General features: G+C 60.2%; 1 protein-coding gene across 5 annotated transcripts; it reads right to left on the bottom strand.

Annotated features, from left to right (window-relative positions):
- Window positions 1–325: 325 nt before the first annotated feature.
- GBGT1 (globoside alpha-1,3-N-acetylgalactosaminyltransferase 1 (FORS blood group)) lies at window positions 326–8848 on the bottom strand. 5 transcript variants are annotated; one of them, XM_054584170.1, is made up of 8 exons: window positions 8687–8848; window positions 8307–8376; window positions 7556–7716; window positions 6962–7027; window positions 3464–3514; window positions 3350–3385; window positions 2266–2400; window positions 326–1568 (listed from the first exon to the last, which is right to left on the bottom strand). In XM_054584170.1, exons 3-8 carry the CDS (start codon window positions 7624–7626, stop codon window positions 884–886), a joined length of 1044 nt encoding a protein of 347 aa, XP_054440145.1. In that variant the 5' UTR covers window positions 7627–7716; window positions 8307–8376; window positions 8687–8848; the 3' UTR covers window positions 326–883. The 5 variants fall into 5 exon arrangements, with proteins under 5 accessions (XP_054440145.1, XP_054440143.1, XP_054440144.1 ...); XM_054584168.1 differs by lacking the exon at window positions 8307–8376 and having other exon boundaries at window positions 8687–8819; XM_054584169.1 differs by lacking the exon at window positions 8307–8376 and having other exon boundaries at window positions 7556–7695; window positions 8687–8796.
- Between the last annotated feature and the right edge of the window lie 9300 nt (window positions 8849–18148).

The following is an 18148-nucleotide window of genomic DNA, read 5'->3' as shown; positions in this document are numbered from 1 at the left end:
AAGTGTCAGGAAGGGGCGGCCCTGGGTCAGCCTTGCAGGGGAGAAGAGCCCCCCACCTCACTCTCGGCCTGGCTCCGAGCCCCGCATCTCTCAGACCCAGAGCCTTCTCGGCCTCGGCCCATGCCCATGGGGACTAGGGCCGACCCTGGTCCCAACCCCAGGGCACCGCCCTTAGACACCAGTGACAGCAGCTTTAGCCCGGGCTTTCTGGAGGACTCCCCTCCTGCTGCCACCCCACGAGCGGACTGCGCCTGCAATCCAGGCTGCGTGTATCATCTCTGGCCAATGGCACAGACACGCAGAGGTACAGGTAGAAAAACCCCGGTTACAGCCTAGCAGGTGCCACCTTTATTAAAACTGCCCCGACCTTCTTACAAAGGAGGCGGCGCGTGCCAGGGCGGGTGGCTGCCATGGGGTGCAGCTGGACTGGAAACCTGAGAGAGCCTGAGCCCAGTCCGGTTCATGGGCTCCTGAGTGGAGTGGGCTCCATGTGGCCGAAGGACGTCCCAGGATTGGGAGCCCCGCAGCCAGAGAAAGGGGGCGGCGGCGGGAACGCAGGCGCGGAGGAGGGCACCCCGCAGAGCCGCTCCGAAGGCACGAAGGCATGGCTGCTGGGGAGCCTGTGGGCCCTGCTCTTTACCATGAGTATCTCCGCCCCGTCCCACTTTTCTTGGGCCACACCAGAGCTTAGGGTTTTCCTCACATGGGCACAGCCCTTTACAGTTCACAAGGGCCCTTCCACATCCGCCTTCTGGTGGGATTCTCGGGACAGAGAGGCAGGCAGGGCGGCACGGGTCTCGGCCAAGGCGTGAGAAGTGAGGCACCGGCTGGGCGAGCAGGCTGCAGGGCGTGGGGCCCTGCCCATGGCCACCCCGGCTCACCGTCAGCTCCTCAGCCAGTTGCTGTTCTTGTCCAGGGTAGAGAAGCGGATCAGCTTCAGGCTGGGTGGCTGGGGCTTCCTGTCGTCCCAGAGGTACTCGGGGGACAGCACTTTGGAGGGCTTGTGTGAGATGAAGCGGCGGTTCAGGTGGCTCTCCTCCTGCCAGGCCGCCATGATGCCGTTGGCCTTGTCCGCCAAGATGGCCATGTGGCAGCCCCTCGTAAACTCGTACACCCTGTCCACGCGTCCCCCAAAGACTGCCCCGCCGTAATAGAAGTCGCCCTCGCTCTCTGGCACAAAGGCGGTGGAGACATGCCTGCGCTCATAGGGGAACTGCTGGCGGGGTACAGAGTAGTAGCCTGGGTGAATGGCAGCCACCAGGTCTCCCAAGGTCTCAGGGCCCCAGTGGTTCCAGAACACCATGTCCACATCGACGCAGAAGAGGTAGTCCACCTCCCAGTGTGCCCGCTGGGCAATGTGCCGGCTGATGGTCTCCATCCGGCGCATGGAGATCTCCTCGAAGCGGGAGTACTTCTGGATGCGGATGACGCTGAGGTTGCGGCCGGGGCCCAGAGCGACCTGTGGGATGGCCGCGGGATCGTCAGTGAAGAGGTAGTAGCACACGTGGTACCCGTGCATGAAGAACCGCTCGGCCGACTCCAGGAAGTGCTGGACGAAGCCGGTGTACCTGGCGGTAAGAGTCTGTCATCCAGTGCGTTTAGTGGGGTCCCCACTATGTGCTGGCGCCATGCAGGGCACGGGGCCCGCCCCTCAGCTCCCCACTTGGAGGAGCCACGCAGGTCTGACCCTTGGGGTCCTTGTCTGTCAAATGCCCACAGTCGTAACACCTACCCCTTAAGGCCATCATCAGAACGAGTCTGAGTGGGGCAGTGCCTCTTCTGCTCGCAAACTGACCTAACTTCAAGCACTAAGTGCCAGGCGGCTTCTAAGGGATTCCGCTGTGATCCCATCTTATCAGCAGAGACACTGTGCCTCGGGGACAGGAGAGGAATCAAGGAGCAGGCACGTGGCTGCATCCAGGGAAGGTGAGAGGTGCTGGGTGCTGGGGGCCCAGGGCAGGTGGCAACCACATAGCCCCGCCCTCCAGGCCACAGCTGATTGGACCAGGGGTCGCTTGGCCCCACCTGGCCACCCTTCACCTGGCCACCCTTCACCTGGCCAGCGCCCTGGGCCTTAGGGCCCCATCATGGTCCCTCTCTCAAGAGTCCTAGAGGGGTCCCAGAGGGAAGCTGACAAAGGCGGCTGCTGTCCCTCCACCCCGCCCATGCCAGGCTCCAGGAAGCCCTCCTTCCACCCGGGTCCAGGTCCCGCCTCACCCAGACTGTGAGCCCCAGTGGCTCGGAGAGGCCCAGCCCGCCACTCACTTCCCCACAGCGAACACGGTGAGCCCGACGGTCAGGTTCAGCGGCCGGTAGATGTTGTGCAGGAGCTCCCGGTCGAAGGTCCCCTCAGAGACGATGGGCGCCAGCCAGGGCGTGAGCGTCAGCAGGTTTGTGGGCCTGGCAGCAGGGGAGGCCCAGGGGCTGAGACCCCCGCCCCGTGCGTGCCTCAGGCTCACCCAGGCCCTGCCTCCCACGCAGCGTGGCCCCGGGCAGCTTCATCCCTGCCTCAGGGCCTCGGCGTCTTCCGGTGGGAAGGCGGGATGGTGAGAGCTACCTCCCAGGGTGGTCGGAGGACTGGTGGTCAAGGCACCTCAGGTGCCTAAGTGTCTAATGAGCGGGGTTAGCAATATCGTCGTTAAAATGCCCTGGCCTGTGCGGCTCAGTTGGTTGGACATCGTCCCGTAAACTGAAAGGTCCCGGGTTCGATTCCTGGTCAGGGCACGTGCCTGGGTCGCGGGTTCAGTCCCTGGACAGGGTTCAGTCCCAGGCAACCGTGGGGACAAGAGGCAACCCATCGCTATTTCTCTCCCACGTTGATGTTTCCCACTCTCTCCTCCTCCCTCCTTTCCTCTCTTTCTAGAATCAATAAAAGAAAAAAAGTTTTTTAAAAAAATCTTATTTCTTTTTAGACAGAGAGGAAGGGAAGGAGAAAGAGAGGGAGAGAAACATCAGTGTGTGGCTGACTCTCGCACACCCCTTACTGGGCACCTGGCCTGCAACCCAGGCCTGTGCCCTGACTAGGAATTGAACCGCTAACCCTTTGATTCACAGGCCAGCGCTCAGTCCACTGAGCCACACCAGCCAGGACAGAAAAAAATTTTGTAAATATCTTGTCATTGATGATGGATTGAGCGCCTGCCATGCGGCAGGCACAACGCTGTGCAGTTCACAAGCCCCGCTGCACCCGGTCCTCCAGCCTCCTGTGAGTGGGTAGCCTGGCCCCAGTCTCCCTGGACGCAAAGGCCGCTGGGCACCTCCGCCGCCCCAGCTTATCAGTTGGAGCTCCGTGCCCCACCTTCCACCCCAGGTCTGTCCACGACACACCGGGGCCCTAAGCAGCGCCTACCTCTGCTCCAGCAGCTTGGGCTGTGGGTACTGCGACCTGCAACCAAGAGGGGCCGGCGTGAGGGAGGCGGCCCGCACCCTGGGGCCACAACGCAAGAAACCGCAATGCGCTTACCAGGCCACCGGCTGGAACGGCTTCTCCCCTCGGTACTGCAGCTTCATGTTGCTGGTGGGTGGAGGCAAGAAAGTCAGAACAAGGCTGAGGCTGACTCCGCACCCCAGGGGGCAGGTGCCCCAGGCTCCACGCCGGCTCCGAGCCCTGCCCATGCTGCCGGGGCTGGGTCCCACTGGGGCGTCTGTCCAGGGCCACTGAGTGGCAGGCTGCATGGTCTGGGAGCTGGCGCTCTGCCAGCTCTGGCACTGGGTAGAGCCCAGCACGGGGAAGGAGGTCGGAGAAGCCGCGGAGAGCCGGTGAGCCCAGTCCTGCCAGTTCCCGGCCTGGGGGCCTTGGGAGAGCGGCCTGGCCCGAGCCCACAGGGACGCTCAGTGCTCCGACCCGGGGTCACAAGCACCAATCGAGGTGCTACGAAGGTATCCGGCAGATGCCAGGAACGCCGGCACCTGCTGGCTGAGGGTACAGATCACCCCGCTCAATGGCTGGGCCTGACACTGTCAGCTGACAGGCTTTGAAAGCAGAACGGAGGTCTCTGTGAAGAAGTCGAGGTCCTGTTGGGGTCAGCTCCGCCCAAGGGCTCACGCCTGCTCTTCCTGACGGCCCGGCCCGTGCTCAGGCTGCCTAGCCACCCCGCGATCAAGCTAGCCAATCTCTTCCTGCCTGCCTGCCTGCCTGTCCATCTGGTCAGCTACCTCGCCACCCCCCTCTCTCCCGCCCTTTCCCTCCCCCTGCCTCTCGCTCCTGCTGGTGCCGGTTTGGCTTCTCAGGGAACCCTGACTGATCTGCAACAAGGGAGCCCGTGCTTAACCGTGAATGCAGCCAGGGATTCGAGTCAGGGGCTCTCAGCCCACACCCAGCAGCGGCCTGCATGGTCAGCCCGCACTGGCGTGGAGGCCGCCCTGGGCGCCACGCACGGAGGGGGCCCCTGAGGAGGGAGGCAGGTTGCAGAGAACCTCCGGTTCTGCCGCCGTCTCACCCAGGGACCTGAGCCAGGCCTCTGACTCCTCGGGCAGGTTGGTTCCTTCGCCCTTAAAAAACGAGACAATAAACCCTTCGGCAAAGAGCTGTTCTCCAGGCGGTGCAGGTGCGGCGCAGAGAGAAGGGGCGGCGCTGCCCCCAGGGCCCCCAGGGAGCCAGCTCCTGCCGGGCCTGCTGTGAGGCTGGGACCCCCGAGGCCTCGGGGCCCGCCGTTCACTTGGGGACGTTCAGTATGTCCGCACGTGACGCCCGGCTTTCACTTCCTTGAGTCTTCCCACCTATTTTGGTTTCTGTTTTGTGTGTGTGGTAAAAAATATGTAACAAAGGTTCACCCTTGAAGCTCTTCTTAGGCGTAGAGTTCGGTAGCTCTAAGTGCGTTCCCAGGGCGTACGCCCATCCCAGAACCGTCTTCCCAACTGAGACCCCGCCCCCAGTCAACGCTCCCTCCTCCCCCTCCCCCAGCCCTTGGTAACTCTTTTCCTCCCTCTGTCTCTAGGAATCTCCTGTAAGTGAATCACACAGCCTCTTTCCTTCTGTGATCAGCCTCTGCTCTGGAATCTACAGTTTAAAAAAGTCAGTCTGTCACACTGGCCCTCTGGCCTAGTTTCACACAAACAAGCACACTCAGGTTGCCGCTTGCACCCACGGGGTCCGAAGGGGGGCCGTGGCACCGGCCAGCCCAGCGCTCCCCCGCCCCCCGCGCTGGCTCCTCCCTGCTCCCCACAGGGCCAGCCACAGAGTCAGGCCTCACACAACACAGCCATCCGAGCCCCAGAAGGAGGAACTTCACCTTCCAGGACCCCCGAGGGTAAGGCAACGACCGGCCATGAGGAAATCCAAAGAGGAAAGACGCGGCCGTCGAAATCAGGCAAAACCGTCCAACTTCAATCTATGAAAAATTACCTCGGTAGAACCCAAAGACTGACAAACTGGAAACAGCAAAAAATGTAGCACAGGCGCCCGGCCCAGGGCGATGACAGGTAACTAACTGCAAACAGGCCACCGGGGGAAGGTGGCCACAGAAGGGCCCCCAGAAGAGGGGGAGGCCTGGGGGAAGGAGGCCTCCGCAGGGATCGAAGGCGGGACATCTCCGCAAGGACACAGCAGCGTGCCCGCCTCTCCAGTCGGCTCGGTGGTTTGGCCTTCGCTTTTCTGGCTGAGTTTGTTTTCTGGTTTCACCCAGGACTTCCGCAGGGGTCCAGGGGCAGTATGTGGCAGGGGGGAGTGGACGGGGGGGCACCCGGGGCCTTCGGGAAAGCCCCTGACACGCTGAGTCCAGAGCCTCTCATGACAACCTGACAACCAGGAGGTCGCAGGCTGGGCTTCCAGTCAGGGCACGTGCCTGGGTTGTGGGTTCGGTACCTGGCTGGGGTGCCTACGAGAGGTGACCGATCGATGTTCCTCTGTAACACTGACGTTTCTCATCCTCTCTCTCCCCCTCTCTTCCCCTCACTCTAAAATCAATGAGCATGTCTGGGTGAGGATTTAAAAAAAACAAAAAAAAAAAAAAAAGGAAAAGAACTTCTCCATGTCCTCCAACCCAGGAAGGGGACACAGTAAACGAAAAGACCTTTAAGACAGAAAAAGCGTTACACCCGAAGCTGCTCGCTGTGGAATACTTTAGGACACCGGGAAACTGGAAGCCACCGAAATCCCCGAAGTTGTGGGAAAGGTGAGGAGGTATTCTAGGACGATGCCCCAGCCCCGGGGCGGACTAAAACGAGAGTGACCGTGAAGAGTATGGACACAGGCCGAAAAATAAAGCCACTTCTGGGAAACAGGATAAAAGCCCCCCGAGACGTTAAGATCACAACTATCTCCAATAGCAAGCAGCCTTTCTGGCTTTAGAACCAGGTAGAGGCATAACTGGATCATCTAGAAACTACAGCAACCGACAAGCCAACAAAACCCTCGAACTGGATCCAAATTCCAACGCCGGGGACCCAAGAGGGTTTTTTTGTTGTCTTCCTCTTTTCTGCTTTCCAGCTTCCTAATTTGCTATATCCTGTGTTTTTATAATAACAAAACAGGCGTCGCTAACTGGTAGCCTGTGGTCCAGCTTTTCAACTCTCCTTCCTCTGTCAGGGAACACAGGCCCCTGAGGCCCGATGCCCCTTCAGACTGTCCCAACCCTTCGTTTCCCTCTCAACTGCCAAAAAGTCACATGCCAGACTTGGGTCACACGTTCGTTCGCTCCTTGAGGACATGTGGAACACAGCGTTGAGCAAAGTGGTCAAGCCCCACACACGCTGTTTCCTGAGGGCCCGCTGCGTGTCGGGGGCTCCCCAAGCTCTCGGACACCCTCACCCTCCAGGACGCCTCTGCCTTCCCGTCTGACGGGGCAGCCAGGGAGGCGGGGAGCCGTGCAGCACGCTCAGGGCCCAGCTGTGGAGGGGGTGTCGTCAGGACCCCCAAACACCCACGACACCCAGGACCCTGCAGACAGGTGACCTTAAGAACTCTCCCGCTTCCCCCGCTCCCCGCAGCCCACGGCCCCGGTTCTCCCAGCCCCATACTTACAAGATCGCAGGGCAGGGGAGATAATAGGGGACGTAGGAGAACGGCAGCCAGTTCTCGGCATACACCCTGGGAAGGAGGAACACCTGCTGATTCCACTGCTCCAGAGGCGGAAAGCCCGCCTGGGGGACGTGAGCGGGAGTCAAGGCCCCCGTGGTGCGTCTGCGGCCCCGAGCTCTCCTTAGGCCTGGCTGACCCTGGAGGACAAGGCTGCCTGGTCTTCCGGCATAGTCATTAGCCACCCGTGAAGCCATTCATTCCTGGGGCGGAATGTTCTCGACTCCGGGCCCTGCACACAAGGGCAGGGGCTGGGCGGTCTGGGGCCGCCCCAGGGACCTCACAGGCAGAACACACAGGGTGAACTTGGGAGGGTAAACAGTAAATGTGGCTTGGAGGATGGTGGGGGCAGAGGGAAGAGCAAGTGCAAAGGCCCGGAGGCCAGTACTAGGCAAAATTCAGAAGCCTAGTTTGGTCTCTCCGAGGTTGGGGTTTGGGGGTAGGGGGGCAGGTGTGCCAGGGGAGGGGTCAGGTTTGGGGGATGAGATGACAAGAGAGAAGTTTGAGGTGGGGCTGGAGGGCCCCATGAAGCGTGCTCACCACAGGACGCCGAGGGCCGCGCCCACCAGCAGGCAGCACCCCAGGCCCAGGGCCAGTCGGCGGCAGCGCATGGCTGGGTGCAGCACCTGAGCCTGTGCGCCTGCTGAGTGCCCTGGCGAATAGGCCTCCTCTCCCAGATCCTGCGTCGGCAAGGGGTGCACCTGCAAAGAAATGCTTCTTATCCAGAGGACAGCAGCGCCATCCTTGTTGCCCTGCCCTCCCCTGGGCGGCCCCCCCAGGGGAATGTGGATCCCAGGCCCTGCTCTCGCGGCTCAGCGCTCAGCAGAAGCCTGCAGCAGTGCCTGGGGACGGACACACCGCCCCCTACCTGGGACTCTCGGGGGTTCCCTCCTAACTCCTCCCACGACGCTGGGGAGAGGCCCTGGGTGTGGCGGGGATGCGCGGGGGGCGGGCGTCTGGGCGGGGCTTGGAGAAGGATTCCCGCAAGCAAACGCTAGGAAAACCGGAACTCGAGCCTAGAGCCTGTACCGCGTGGACAGGGCCGCGCCTCCCCAGGGCGGGGGGGTGGAGGGGTGGCGGCAGTGCATTGCTCTGAGAGGTGAGGCCTGGCCACTCTAGGGGACCGTGGAACGCGCTCCATCGTTCCTCAGCTCGGTAACGAGGGGCAGGTCCCTCTCCCGCTCCCACCACAGCCTCGGGGATCTCCCCGGATAAACGGGCCGCGGAGGCGGGGAGATAGGGCAATACGCACCGCCCCAGAGAATGACGTGCGGGAAGGGCTCTACAGCACCGGGCTTGGGCGACCAAGGGTCACAGCGAGCGCGGGACCGCAAGAAGCCGGGCGGGGCTCCTCCCGAGGTCTGAGAAGGATCCCGGAGCTGGAGTTTCCGAGGCCTCTGGCAAGCCTCCTGCGCGGGCCTCGGTTTCCCCATGCGTCCTCCAAGCCCCCGCCTCGACTTTGGCTCCGCTAGGCTGTGCCTCCCGCGGGGCCCAAGACGCAGAGCCGGCCCGAGCCCTGTCCACCCCAGTTCCGCGTCCGCAGCGAAGCGGCCCGGGAGGAGGCGCGCACCAAGACTTCCGCCCGGCAGGGCGGGCTCAGGGCTCCGGGCGCGACGCGGGAACAGTGTGGGGCTGAGGGGGCGCAACTGGCCCTGCGGGGTGCAGACTCACCCGCTGCGGCCAGACTCGCGTTGGGAGGGACGGAGGGGGCTCACCCCGACCCGGTGATCAGGGACTCGGCTCGCCAGGGTCCCAGCGAGATCCCGTGGCGGACCGCGCCCGAGGAAGAACACCGGTAGGGCCTGACCGAAGGCCTGCCGCCTGCGGGAAGCGGGACCGAAGGCCAATGAATCTCTTGCCCCTCCCACGGACGCAGCCCGCGCCCCGCCCACTGGCCACAGTTCCTGCCTCCGGCCCACAGCCCGCAGTCCTCTGGTTCCCAGCACGCACCGCACCGAGTCCCCGGGGCTCTGCCTGCCCCTAGCCATCTGCTCTGCGCCCTAAGACAAAGCAGGCCCTGCTCCGGAGCGAGAAGCACGGGCCTGCGAACTCGGGGCCAGACCTGAGAAGTCAGAGAAACGATTTGGGGGAAAAACTTGAATGTCTTTAGAAAATACTGAAGCAATCACAGTTAGGAAAAACCAGCTGGGCTTCGCACTGACTCAGTCTACGATCGTTCCTCCTTTGCTCAGGACGTCCGAAGCCGGCACCTGGCCTGGGGACCAGGAGCCGCTCCCGGAATCTCCTGGCGCCCCTGTGACAGCTGGCCATACTGTCCTTCCAGGGCCTGTCGGTAGCATTGACCCTTGCTCACACCCAAACTCCAGGAGCCTCTGGGGGGCCCTCTTACAGCTTAGGTATGGTGAGGGAGGGGACAGGGAAGGTGCCCCATGGTCAAAAGGGTAGCAGTAAAGTGGGGGCAGGGAGAAACCAGATACGGAGAAACCACAGAAGATAAAACAGCTGCGGTTCAAGGTCACAGTGACGCAGCTTGAAGTTGCAGACTCAGATCTGCCTGGCACCAGGGCACAGCCCCCCAGGCCCCTCATGGGGGTTATCACCAGGGTCCTTGGCATTTCTCTCTAGGACCTTGGGGCCCCGTAAGGCAGGACCCTTCTCCCCAGCGTCTGCAAGTGCCTGGCAGAGGCCCGAGGAGCGGGTGAGTGCTGGCTGAAAGGTCACCTTCCATGTTTAGATGCAAACCCTGGTTCCTGGGGTCCTGGGCTGGGGCCAGCTGGTTTGTTCTTCCCACTCGGTTAAAATTTGGCGAGTTCCCTGGTGTGCCCTTGTGTTAATGGGGGGGGACCTGGCTCTTCTCGCTGACGCGTGCAAAGAATTATAGATCGGCAAATCTGTGAGTGTGCAATCAGGGTTTATCAGCGATCCGTTCCCCGGCAGAGAGCGGGCCTAGCTAGAGTGTGGCGGGGAGCGGGGGGGGGGGGGGTGAGGGCGGGGGAGCAAAGGCTCAGGGCACAGCAGGGCGGAAAACATAAGGGCAGTTGAAGGCTGGGGTGGCCTGAGCCCGGGCAGCCAGAGTGCCAGGAGCCAAGAGAGCAAGCCCTTTGTCCTGAGGGCTTCTGCGGTTGGCAGGCTGGGGCTGAAGAAGTCACATGTTGATTAAGGGGTGAGTGTGGTGCCAGCTTTCCCAGGGAGACACGACCACCCAAACAGGTACGCGTGGCGGGGGCGGGGGGGTCTGTTAGCCTGAGTCCTTATCTTGCTCCAGACTCTCCTTGTCCATCTTGTCCTAAAACAGGAGAGTGACAGGAGACTGCTGATGACAGTTGGGGCAGTCGCTCCCAGTTAGTTGTGGGCTCTTCCCGTAAGCATCAGGGACTCCCTTACAAAACGGGGTGACTAGAGGTGGGCACTTAACCAACGCTGTTTTGTGGGCTGCTGCTTTGGGCGCTGTGGACCCTCTCCCGCCTTCCAGGCCTGGGGATGAAAGCTCAGGTTCAAGGCTTTCTTTCCCAGAGGGTGGAGACACTACATAGACTTTCGAGGACTTCCCTCCTCCCATGCTAACAGAGTGTTTCCTGTGGTGTTGGGACACCCGGAGATACTACCAGGCCAGGCTCAGGGCTGCTGAGTCAGCGGGTGAGACACGTCTCCCTCCTCCCTGCCTCGGTTTGCGGTTCGTTCTTCCTCAGTGATACACAACGTGTCCTGGCAACCAGGATGCCCGCCGCTGTCCAGGAGCAGGGGCGCAGCCTCAGAGCTCCACCTGGGCTGCCTGCCCGCTGGGGACACTGGTGCCTCCCTGGGGACAAGGAGGTGAGCACGGCAGGCGGACCGAGCACCCTGCTGACTGGCCTCGGCCCTCTCCTGGCCCAGCCCGAACGCTCTGTCCTCTTCCTCACCCCCGGACAATACATTCAGCCCAAGGTCAGCCTCAGGCGTGGCTTGGGAGGAGCTGGGTGAAAAGATTGACGTCACACAAAAGTGCACACCCATGTTTTAAAAAGCTTCTATTAAAAATATTAGGGTGGGGAGAGCCATGGAGACGCCTCACCCCACCCCACCCCTGCCTTTTACAGGCTGTGGGTGAGATGCTGTCCTGCCTGTTAGGGTATAAGCTCCGAGGGCAGGCACAGTGTCTGGGGTAAAGAACATTCTAGGGGACAGGGCAGGGAGAGCAGGCTGCAGAGGCTTCCTAGTGGGCACCGAGGAAGGATCCAGGGCCATCTCTCCATTCAGGCCTGCTGGCTCCTGTGCCAGCTCCCGGTCCCTGGCAGAGGCCGGCGTGGGCGCAGGCAGGGGACGGCTCTCCCTGCAGGATGGTGGGTCTGGATGCTGCTGGCCCATGCCAGAGCTGCCTCCAATCTCACGTCAGGGGTGGGGACAGTGTGGAGCTGCTCTTCCTGGGCCTCAGGGTACTCTAGGACAAAGCTCATGTTAGTGTCCCCAACCTCTGGAGCTGAGGAGCTGACCAAGTTCACACAGCAGGCAGCAACCTTCCTTCTGGTGAGGTCAGGGTCAAACTGGAGCAGGTCCAAGGGCTGGGAGCAGGAGCTGTCCCTGGTCCCGGCCTGTTGGCTGCAGTGGTCAGAGCTCTTGGGGCCGTGGGTGCTCATGGGAGCCTGTGGTCACAGGTGATCTGTACCTGGGAAGGTGTGAGGGACATGCAGGGAGGACACTGCCCCGTAGCCGGCAGGGCCCCCTGCCCACAGACAGCGCTCCTTGGCAAAAGCCAGCCAAGGGTGCAGAAAGCATCGACGGTCAACAGTGATCCCTGAGAGGTCGAATGGCACCGTCATTGCCAGCACAGAGACTTCCAGGGTGAAAATGGCCTCCGAGGGGCCTGGGCTGGCAGGGGGCGTGGAAGAGGCCCCGATGGCCCAGTGCACTCCAGTCTGTATTTGCCTGCCAACCTGACAGACCAAACCGCTGGCGCGGGGGCCCTGTGGCTGTCCAGTTCTACGGGTGACTTCCACCAAACATTTAAGGGAAAACACACTAGCCCTCCCCAAACTGCCACAAAATTAGAGTAAAAGGAACACTCTCAAACTTATTTTTGCAAGCCAGTGTTATCCTGATACTAAATAAGATAATGCAAACAAGGACACTACAAGAAAACTACAGGCCAATACCCCTGAAGGCTAGCGATGTAAAAATTCTCAACAAAATACTGGCAAACCGAGTTCTGCAGCATATTAACAGGACCACGTACCACGGTTACATGGGACTTATCCCAGAGATGCAAGGACGGTTCACCCTGCAAATCAGTCAATGTGATGCATCACAGTAATAGGATGAGAGATAAAGGCCATACGATCCTCTCAAGCAGGAAAAGCATTTGACAATATTTGACATTCATGCATAATTAAAAAAAACCCTCACCAAATTGGATACAGAAGGAACAAACTTCACCATAAGAACAAACTTCACCATAGACAACAAACCCACAGCTAACATCACACTCAATGGTGAAAAGTCAAAAGCTTTTCCTAGCAGATTTCCCTGGCAAATCACCTTCCTGGGTGGCTGTCACACCAGGGAGTTCGTGGGTGTCAGGCGCCAGCGTCACACGCGGCCCCTGGCTGTCCTGGCAGGGGAGAGCCTGCCTGTGCCTTTGTGACCCTGGCAGACACTGGAAAGAGGGGACAACTCTTAGCGCCATGGTAAGAGTTTCCCAGGGTTTCCCAGGGAGGATGTCTATTTTTTATTTTATTGCTTTGTCACTGTTTTTCCCGTTCCCATTTACCTTCCTTATGCCATCTTCCCCCTCCACCCCCCCTGCCCTCTCCTGGGGAGGATGTTTAAATGCCAGGTGGTAACCCCATCGCGCTCTCTCCCCCGGGGCACGCAACCAGGTGGGCCTGGTGGCAGGTGGCACGGGCTCCGAGGCCCTCAGCTTTAACATGACGCAGCAGCTCCAGACCTTGGCTCTTGCTTTGGCCTTGCTGAGGACAAGGTTGAACTTTTTCGGGGGTGGAGTGGGCAGAGATGGGGCATTGGCCACCGGAGGGGCCACTTCTATTTCCACCCCAATAAGCCAGCCACGCCACAGCCTCCTGTGCGTGGGTCCTTGAGTGCTTGCAATCCCGTGGAAGACAACACCCCCACCCACCGGTGGACAGGTCTTCCTTCTCTGCGTATCAAACTCTCCCAGAAAGTCAAAGGCCAGGGAGGGTCCTGCGCAGGGGGGCCTCTGATTTCCACCCGCCCCCCGCAGGGACTGCCAGAGCGCTCACCTCCTTCCTCCCCTGCACATTCATCAGATCCCTCTGAGAGGCCACAGCGAAAGTCCATCAGAAAGACCCTCAGCCCCTTACCAGCCCAGCCCTTCCCACTCTGCACTACCACCCTAGCCCACCAGGGGGCAGGGCCTACACAGAAAACGGGCAGGGACCTAAGTCTGGCTCCAGGCTGGGAGGGAGCTGGGCGTGGGAGTGAGGCCAGGGACTGCCCGGCCCGGCTCTCGGTTCAGACTGAAGGAGGGAGGCCTCTGGCCACACTTGCCTCTGCCTGCTATCTCTGCGTGGGGCTGCCTTCTCCCTGACCTCTTCAGGGTGGCTCTCCTATCATTCTAGCCCCAGCAAATGCCCCCAAATGAGCCCAGGGGCACCCCAGTCCTCCCTGCAGCTGTGTTGTCACTCTAGTGGAGCTCTTTTCTTTCACTGGTCTCTGAGTTCGTGCTTTTGCTCATCCCCCAGCGCCCCCCCCCCCCCGCCCCAGATGGCCCTGGGGGACAGGGACCCCTGGGTGGTTTTCAGCACTGACCTTGGACCCATCAGGTCTTCTGCCCAGCGGGAGCGCTCGGTGTCTGCAGCCCTCCCTCCCGCTTTTGACCAGCTCAGACTGTGAAGCCCAGTGCTAGTAACAGGAGGTGTAAGTTGCTGGGGGTCAGCCAGCGTGACCTCCAACCCCTCCCGGCTCCGTTGCTCACTCCCAAGCTGGGGGGCCCTACCGACCTAGGAGACTGCCCCTGGTGGCCAGCACTGGAACTGCAGCCCCAGGCAAGGACTCCACAAAGCAAGACAAACAGGACCTAAAGATAGTGAGAGGGTTCTCCAGGTTCCCAGGGGGACCTACGGGCACCAGACACAGAATGAGGGACCTCAGAGGCCTTCCTTGCCTCTCTCTCTCTGCCTACCCATTGGTATCGCCTTTATCCACGAAGCATCCTCGCCTCAGCCCAGGCAATGATTCCACCTGATTCCAAATAAGGACTGCGATACAGACTGGTATCTCCCTGCACCCTGGACTGGGTGTACAGTGCTCAGGGAAACCCTTCCCTAACCCACCTGCTCCCCTGCAAGCCTGAGCCACTCTCAGACCTCCAGGACCTCCAGGGAGTGGGAAACATTTCTCCAGCGTCTAGGAGCCCAGTGGGTCCCTGATGGAGAACCAAAGCTAACAGACAACGTGTGAGTGTATGGAATTCTTGGGGCACCCACTGCAGGCGCCCTGACTTATACAGGGGACATGGTGGCCTCTCTCCTGTACCCGCTGCCTGCACTGGGGAGCGTGAGCTCGTGGAAGTTCCGGATGATCCTCCGGATGATCCTCGAGGTCGGTGATCCTCCATCTAAAGACCCAGAGCTTAGCCCTGGCTGGTGTGGCTCAGTGGGGTGAGCACCAGCCTGTGAACTGAAACGTCACTGGTTCAGTTCCCAGTCAGGGCACGTGCCTGGGTTGCAGGCCAGGTCCCCAGTTAAGGGTGTGCGGGTCGGATTGATGTTTTTTCCCCACATTGATGTTCCTCTCCCTCCTGTCCTCTCTCTCTAAAAATAAATAAATAAAATCTTTAAAAAGAAAAAGACCTGGGGCTGAGTCACATTGGCAGAGTCCCCTTCACCACATAAGATAACACATCCCCAAGCTCTGCAAGTTAGGATGTGGACACCCTTGGGGGCGGCCATTATTAGCCGACCACTTGGGACAATTGACAGAGAGAAGACCAAAGTGTGAGGATGGGACAACTCCTTGCCCTGCTGTGGTCTGGGAGATTTCTTTGAGGAAGTGACATCAATTTTTTAAATTTTAGGCCTAATTCGTATACCATTAAATTTCACTTTTTAAAAGTGTGCCGTTCACCCTGGATAGCCAACGCGATTTTGAAGGTGAAGAATAAAGTTGGAGGAGCAGAAGTCCTCCTGGGCTTCAAGACCCACTGTAAAGATACGGTCATCAGGACAGCGCGGTATTGATAGAAGAACAAAGTGAACCAATGGAAGGGAAGAGAGAGCCTGGGAACGGACCCACATCAGTGCGGCCAACCGATCTCTGACAGAGGAGCAAAGGCAACACAAGGGAACAGAGGTGGCATCTTCAGCGAACGGTGCTGGAACAATGCATGTCCCCACGCAAAATACAAATCTAGACACAGGCGTCCCAGCCTGCGCCAGCGTTAGCTCAAAATGGGTCATAGACCAGAATGTAAAACCCAAAACGGTAACGCTCCTAGAAGATAACGCAGGAGGAAACCTAGATGGCTTCGGGTATAGCGGTGACTTTTTAGATACAACAGCAGAGGCAAAATTGGACTTGATTAGAATTCGAAACTTCTGCTCTGTGAAAGACAATGGCAAGACGGTAAGAAGCCAAGCCATGGGACTGGGAGAAAACACTCGCTAAAGACACACCTGATAAAGGACCGATATCCGAAATATATTAAGAACTCGTCACATACGTTGCCTGGCCCTTAGCAAAACAATCATTTCATGTACTTGACAAGTTTCCTCTTTGTTTGTGGTGGGTGCCCCCTGGTGGCTGGGAGGACCTCCCTGCACCACCGTCTAGCCTGGACAATTACTGTGTCTTTCCAATTGGGTCCCGCGCCTCTTCATTGTCCCCCCAAATCTGTCCTCAATGCAGCAACTGCAGTGACCCTTTAAAACCCTGAGTCGCACCCTGACTTTGTAAAAAATCTCCAGGGGCTCTCCAGCTCACCCAGGAAAACTAGATCAAAAACGTCCAGGCCCTAACAGTGCCCTGCGTGCCTGACACACCGGTCCCACCCTGCCCCGGCCTCGTCCTCGGCTGGCCTGCCCCTGAGCCGCTGCCCCCTGCACGGTTGCCCCCTCCACCGGGAACCCTCTTCCATCCAACAGTTTCACGCCTCGCTCCCTTCAGCGTCGTCAACTCTGGGTTCAAATGTCACCTTGCTGAGGCTGTCACAGGGCTTGCCATTTAAGACACAAACCACACCCTTGTCCCAACGCTCCCTGACCCATGCCCCACTTTGACTTCTCCCCTTGGCACCGATCACCTTTAAAATATATAATTACGCGAATGAGCACTCCATCGGGATACAGAAGGCAGACAATAGCTTGAGCAGGAACCGTTTATACAATGAACAATGAACTGCGAAAGCTTAAAGGGAACCCTAGAGCCTAGCCTAGGATTAGAGTAGGGTAGCCAAGACACAAATTTGGGAGAAACCACGCCGCCGCCCCTCCCCCCGCCCCATGGTGGAGTTCAGAACTCGCTGGAGCAGGCACGCCTGCCAGGGGGCACCGGGCATGGGGGCAGCGCTCCGCTCCCGCGCCCCTGTCTCCCAGCGGTGTCAGACACGGGCGAACACATCCCGTATCCAAAAAGAATGCAGTTGGAGAACTCGGTAGAATTCAGTCCACGGGCCACAGGGCAAGACGGCGGGGGAGGGGGAGTGGGAGGCCCCTGGAGCCCCGTCGCTGGTTCGTGGGGGCAGTCTGCTGTCCCAGCAGTGCCTGCATGTTGTTCCCCATTGTTTTCAGGGACTGAATTACTTTGGTCAGTCTCAGGAAGACGCTTAGCTCAGCGACTCCGATGTCATAAGTGAAATACTGCATCTCTGGAGCACAGCCCAAGAGAACAGGGCCCAGGAAAATCTCAAGGGGCTCTGGTAGAGCTGCCAACCTCTGGTCCCAAAGTGCAGGGGCCCCGCCTGTCCCGCCTCCGGCCCCCCCCACCACCTTTCTGCACAGAAGCACCTTCCAGGCTGGGAGTTAATTACTGGGTCAGGTGGGCACGCCCCCCCCCCCCCCCCCAGGCCCAATTAGAGAGGGTTTGTGATTACTATTTAGTGAGCACTTGGGGGAGTGGCATCAATCTTGGGCTGGAGAGGCACAAAGCCGCCCTTGTGTGGCCCTGGCACCTGCCTGCAGGGCCTGGGTCTGCCTTGGGCCTCAGGGGAGGAGATTCAAGCCCCAAAACTACAGGGTCCAAGAGGAAGAAGGCCACGTTCTTGGTCAGGCAGCAGCCAGGGCTGAGGTCGGCAGCGCGGTGAACTCGGAGCCCAGGCCCGCACACAGTGGCCTCTTAGCCATTCGCCCAAGGGGAATGAGATGCAAGGCCTGTCTTGAGGGCACAGGAAGGGTCAAGGCTGACAAGGCGGAGGGGAAGCACTTGAGGGGGTGGTTCTAGAATGAAAGTAAAGGGAATCACCTGCGGGTTTGGACAGGCTCTTTGGTCCCCGGGGCCCCAGTCCATGCAAAAAACGGAGAGGCACCCCCGCCTCCATCTCTGCCATTCTAAAGCTCAGCCGCTCTCTCTTCTGCGGCCCTGGGCTCTGCGGGCTCTGGGCGGGCAGGGTAGGAGAGGGGAGCAAAGCCACTCCCTTCCCCCTGGGGCTCTGAGGGCCCACGCAGCCACATATCAGTCCCACGTGGCCCTCCTCCAGATGGCTCACCTGGGGGCAGGCACCCTTGGGAGGTGCAGACAGGGCTGGCCCTAATCACCACCCATCAGACCCCAACAAAGATGACATTCCACCCACTGCCCAGGGTGCAGTTGGCTCGGAGGCCAGGTGGGAAGGGCTTGCTCTGGGCCAAGTTCTGGGGGCCAGAGGCGGAGGCCTATTAAAGGACAGCCCCGTGGGGAGCCACACAGCCTTGTCCAGGAGCCCGGGTGAGCTGCCAGCGACCGAGCACAGAGCCCTGGAGATGAAGGCCCTGTTCCTGACCATCGCGTTTGGCCTGATTGCTGCGCTGCGGGCTGAGAACCCCCTGGCCTTGCCTTTGGAGGGATCCAATGTGAGCCTGGGCGGGATGGCCGGGGCAGGTGTGGGGGTGGGGCCGGGAGCACTAGGTGGCAGGCGGTGGCCGGGCTCTGCTGTAGGAGATGCCACTTAGGGCGGGTTTTGGACCCTGTGCTCCCCGAAAGGAGTGGGCAGGAGGGCTCGACGGCTGAACTGCCGCCCTGGGAACC

Source organism: Pteronotus mesoamericanus, unplaced genomic scaffold (genome assembly GCF_021234165.1).
Source record: "Pteronotus mesoamericanus isolate MK-2021 breed Mesoamerican mustached bat unplaced genomic scaffold, CSHL_Meso_final contig_78, whole genome shotgun sequence".
Lineage (NCBI taxonomy): Eukaryota > Metazoa > Chordata > Mammalia > Chiroptera > Mormoopidae > Pteronotus > Pteronotus mesoamericanus.
Note: the sequence above shows the minus strand (reverse complement) of the source record. Positions and strands in the feature narration are given on the sequence as shown.

What these genes read in the sequence shown, in the direction of transcription:
- GBGT1 (XM_054584170.1), bottom strand. Translation starts at nt 7,626, where the DNA reads ATGCGCTGCCGCCGACTGGCCCTGGGCCTGGGGTGCTGCCTGCTGGTG. An exon ending in CTCCCCTGCCCTGCGATCTT is followed by an intron (nt 3,515 to 6,961) that starts GTAAGTATGGGG and finishes TCCACCCACCAG; the next exon opens with CAACATGAAGCTGCAGTACC. An exon ending in CCGTTCCAGCCGGTGGCCTG is followed by an intron (nt 3,386 to 3,463) that starts GTAAGCGCATTG and finishes TCTTGGTTGCAG; the next exon opens with GTCGCAGTACCCACAGCCCA.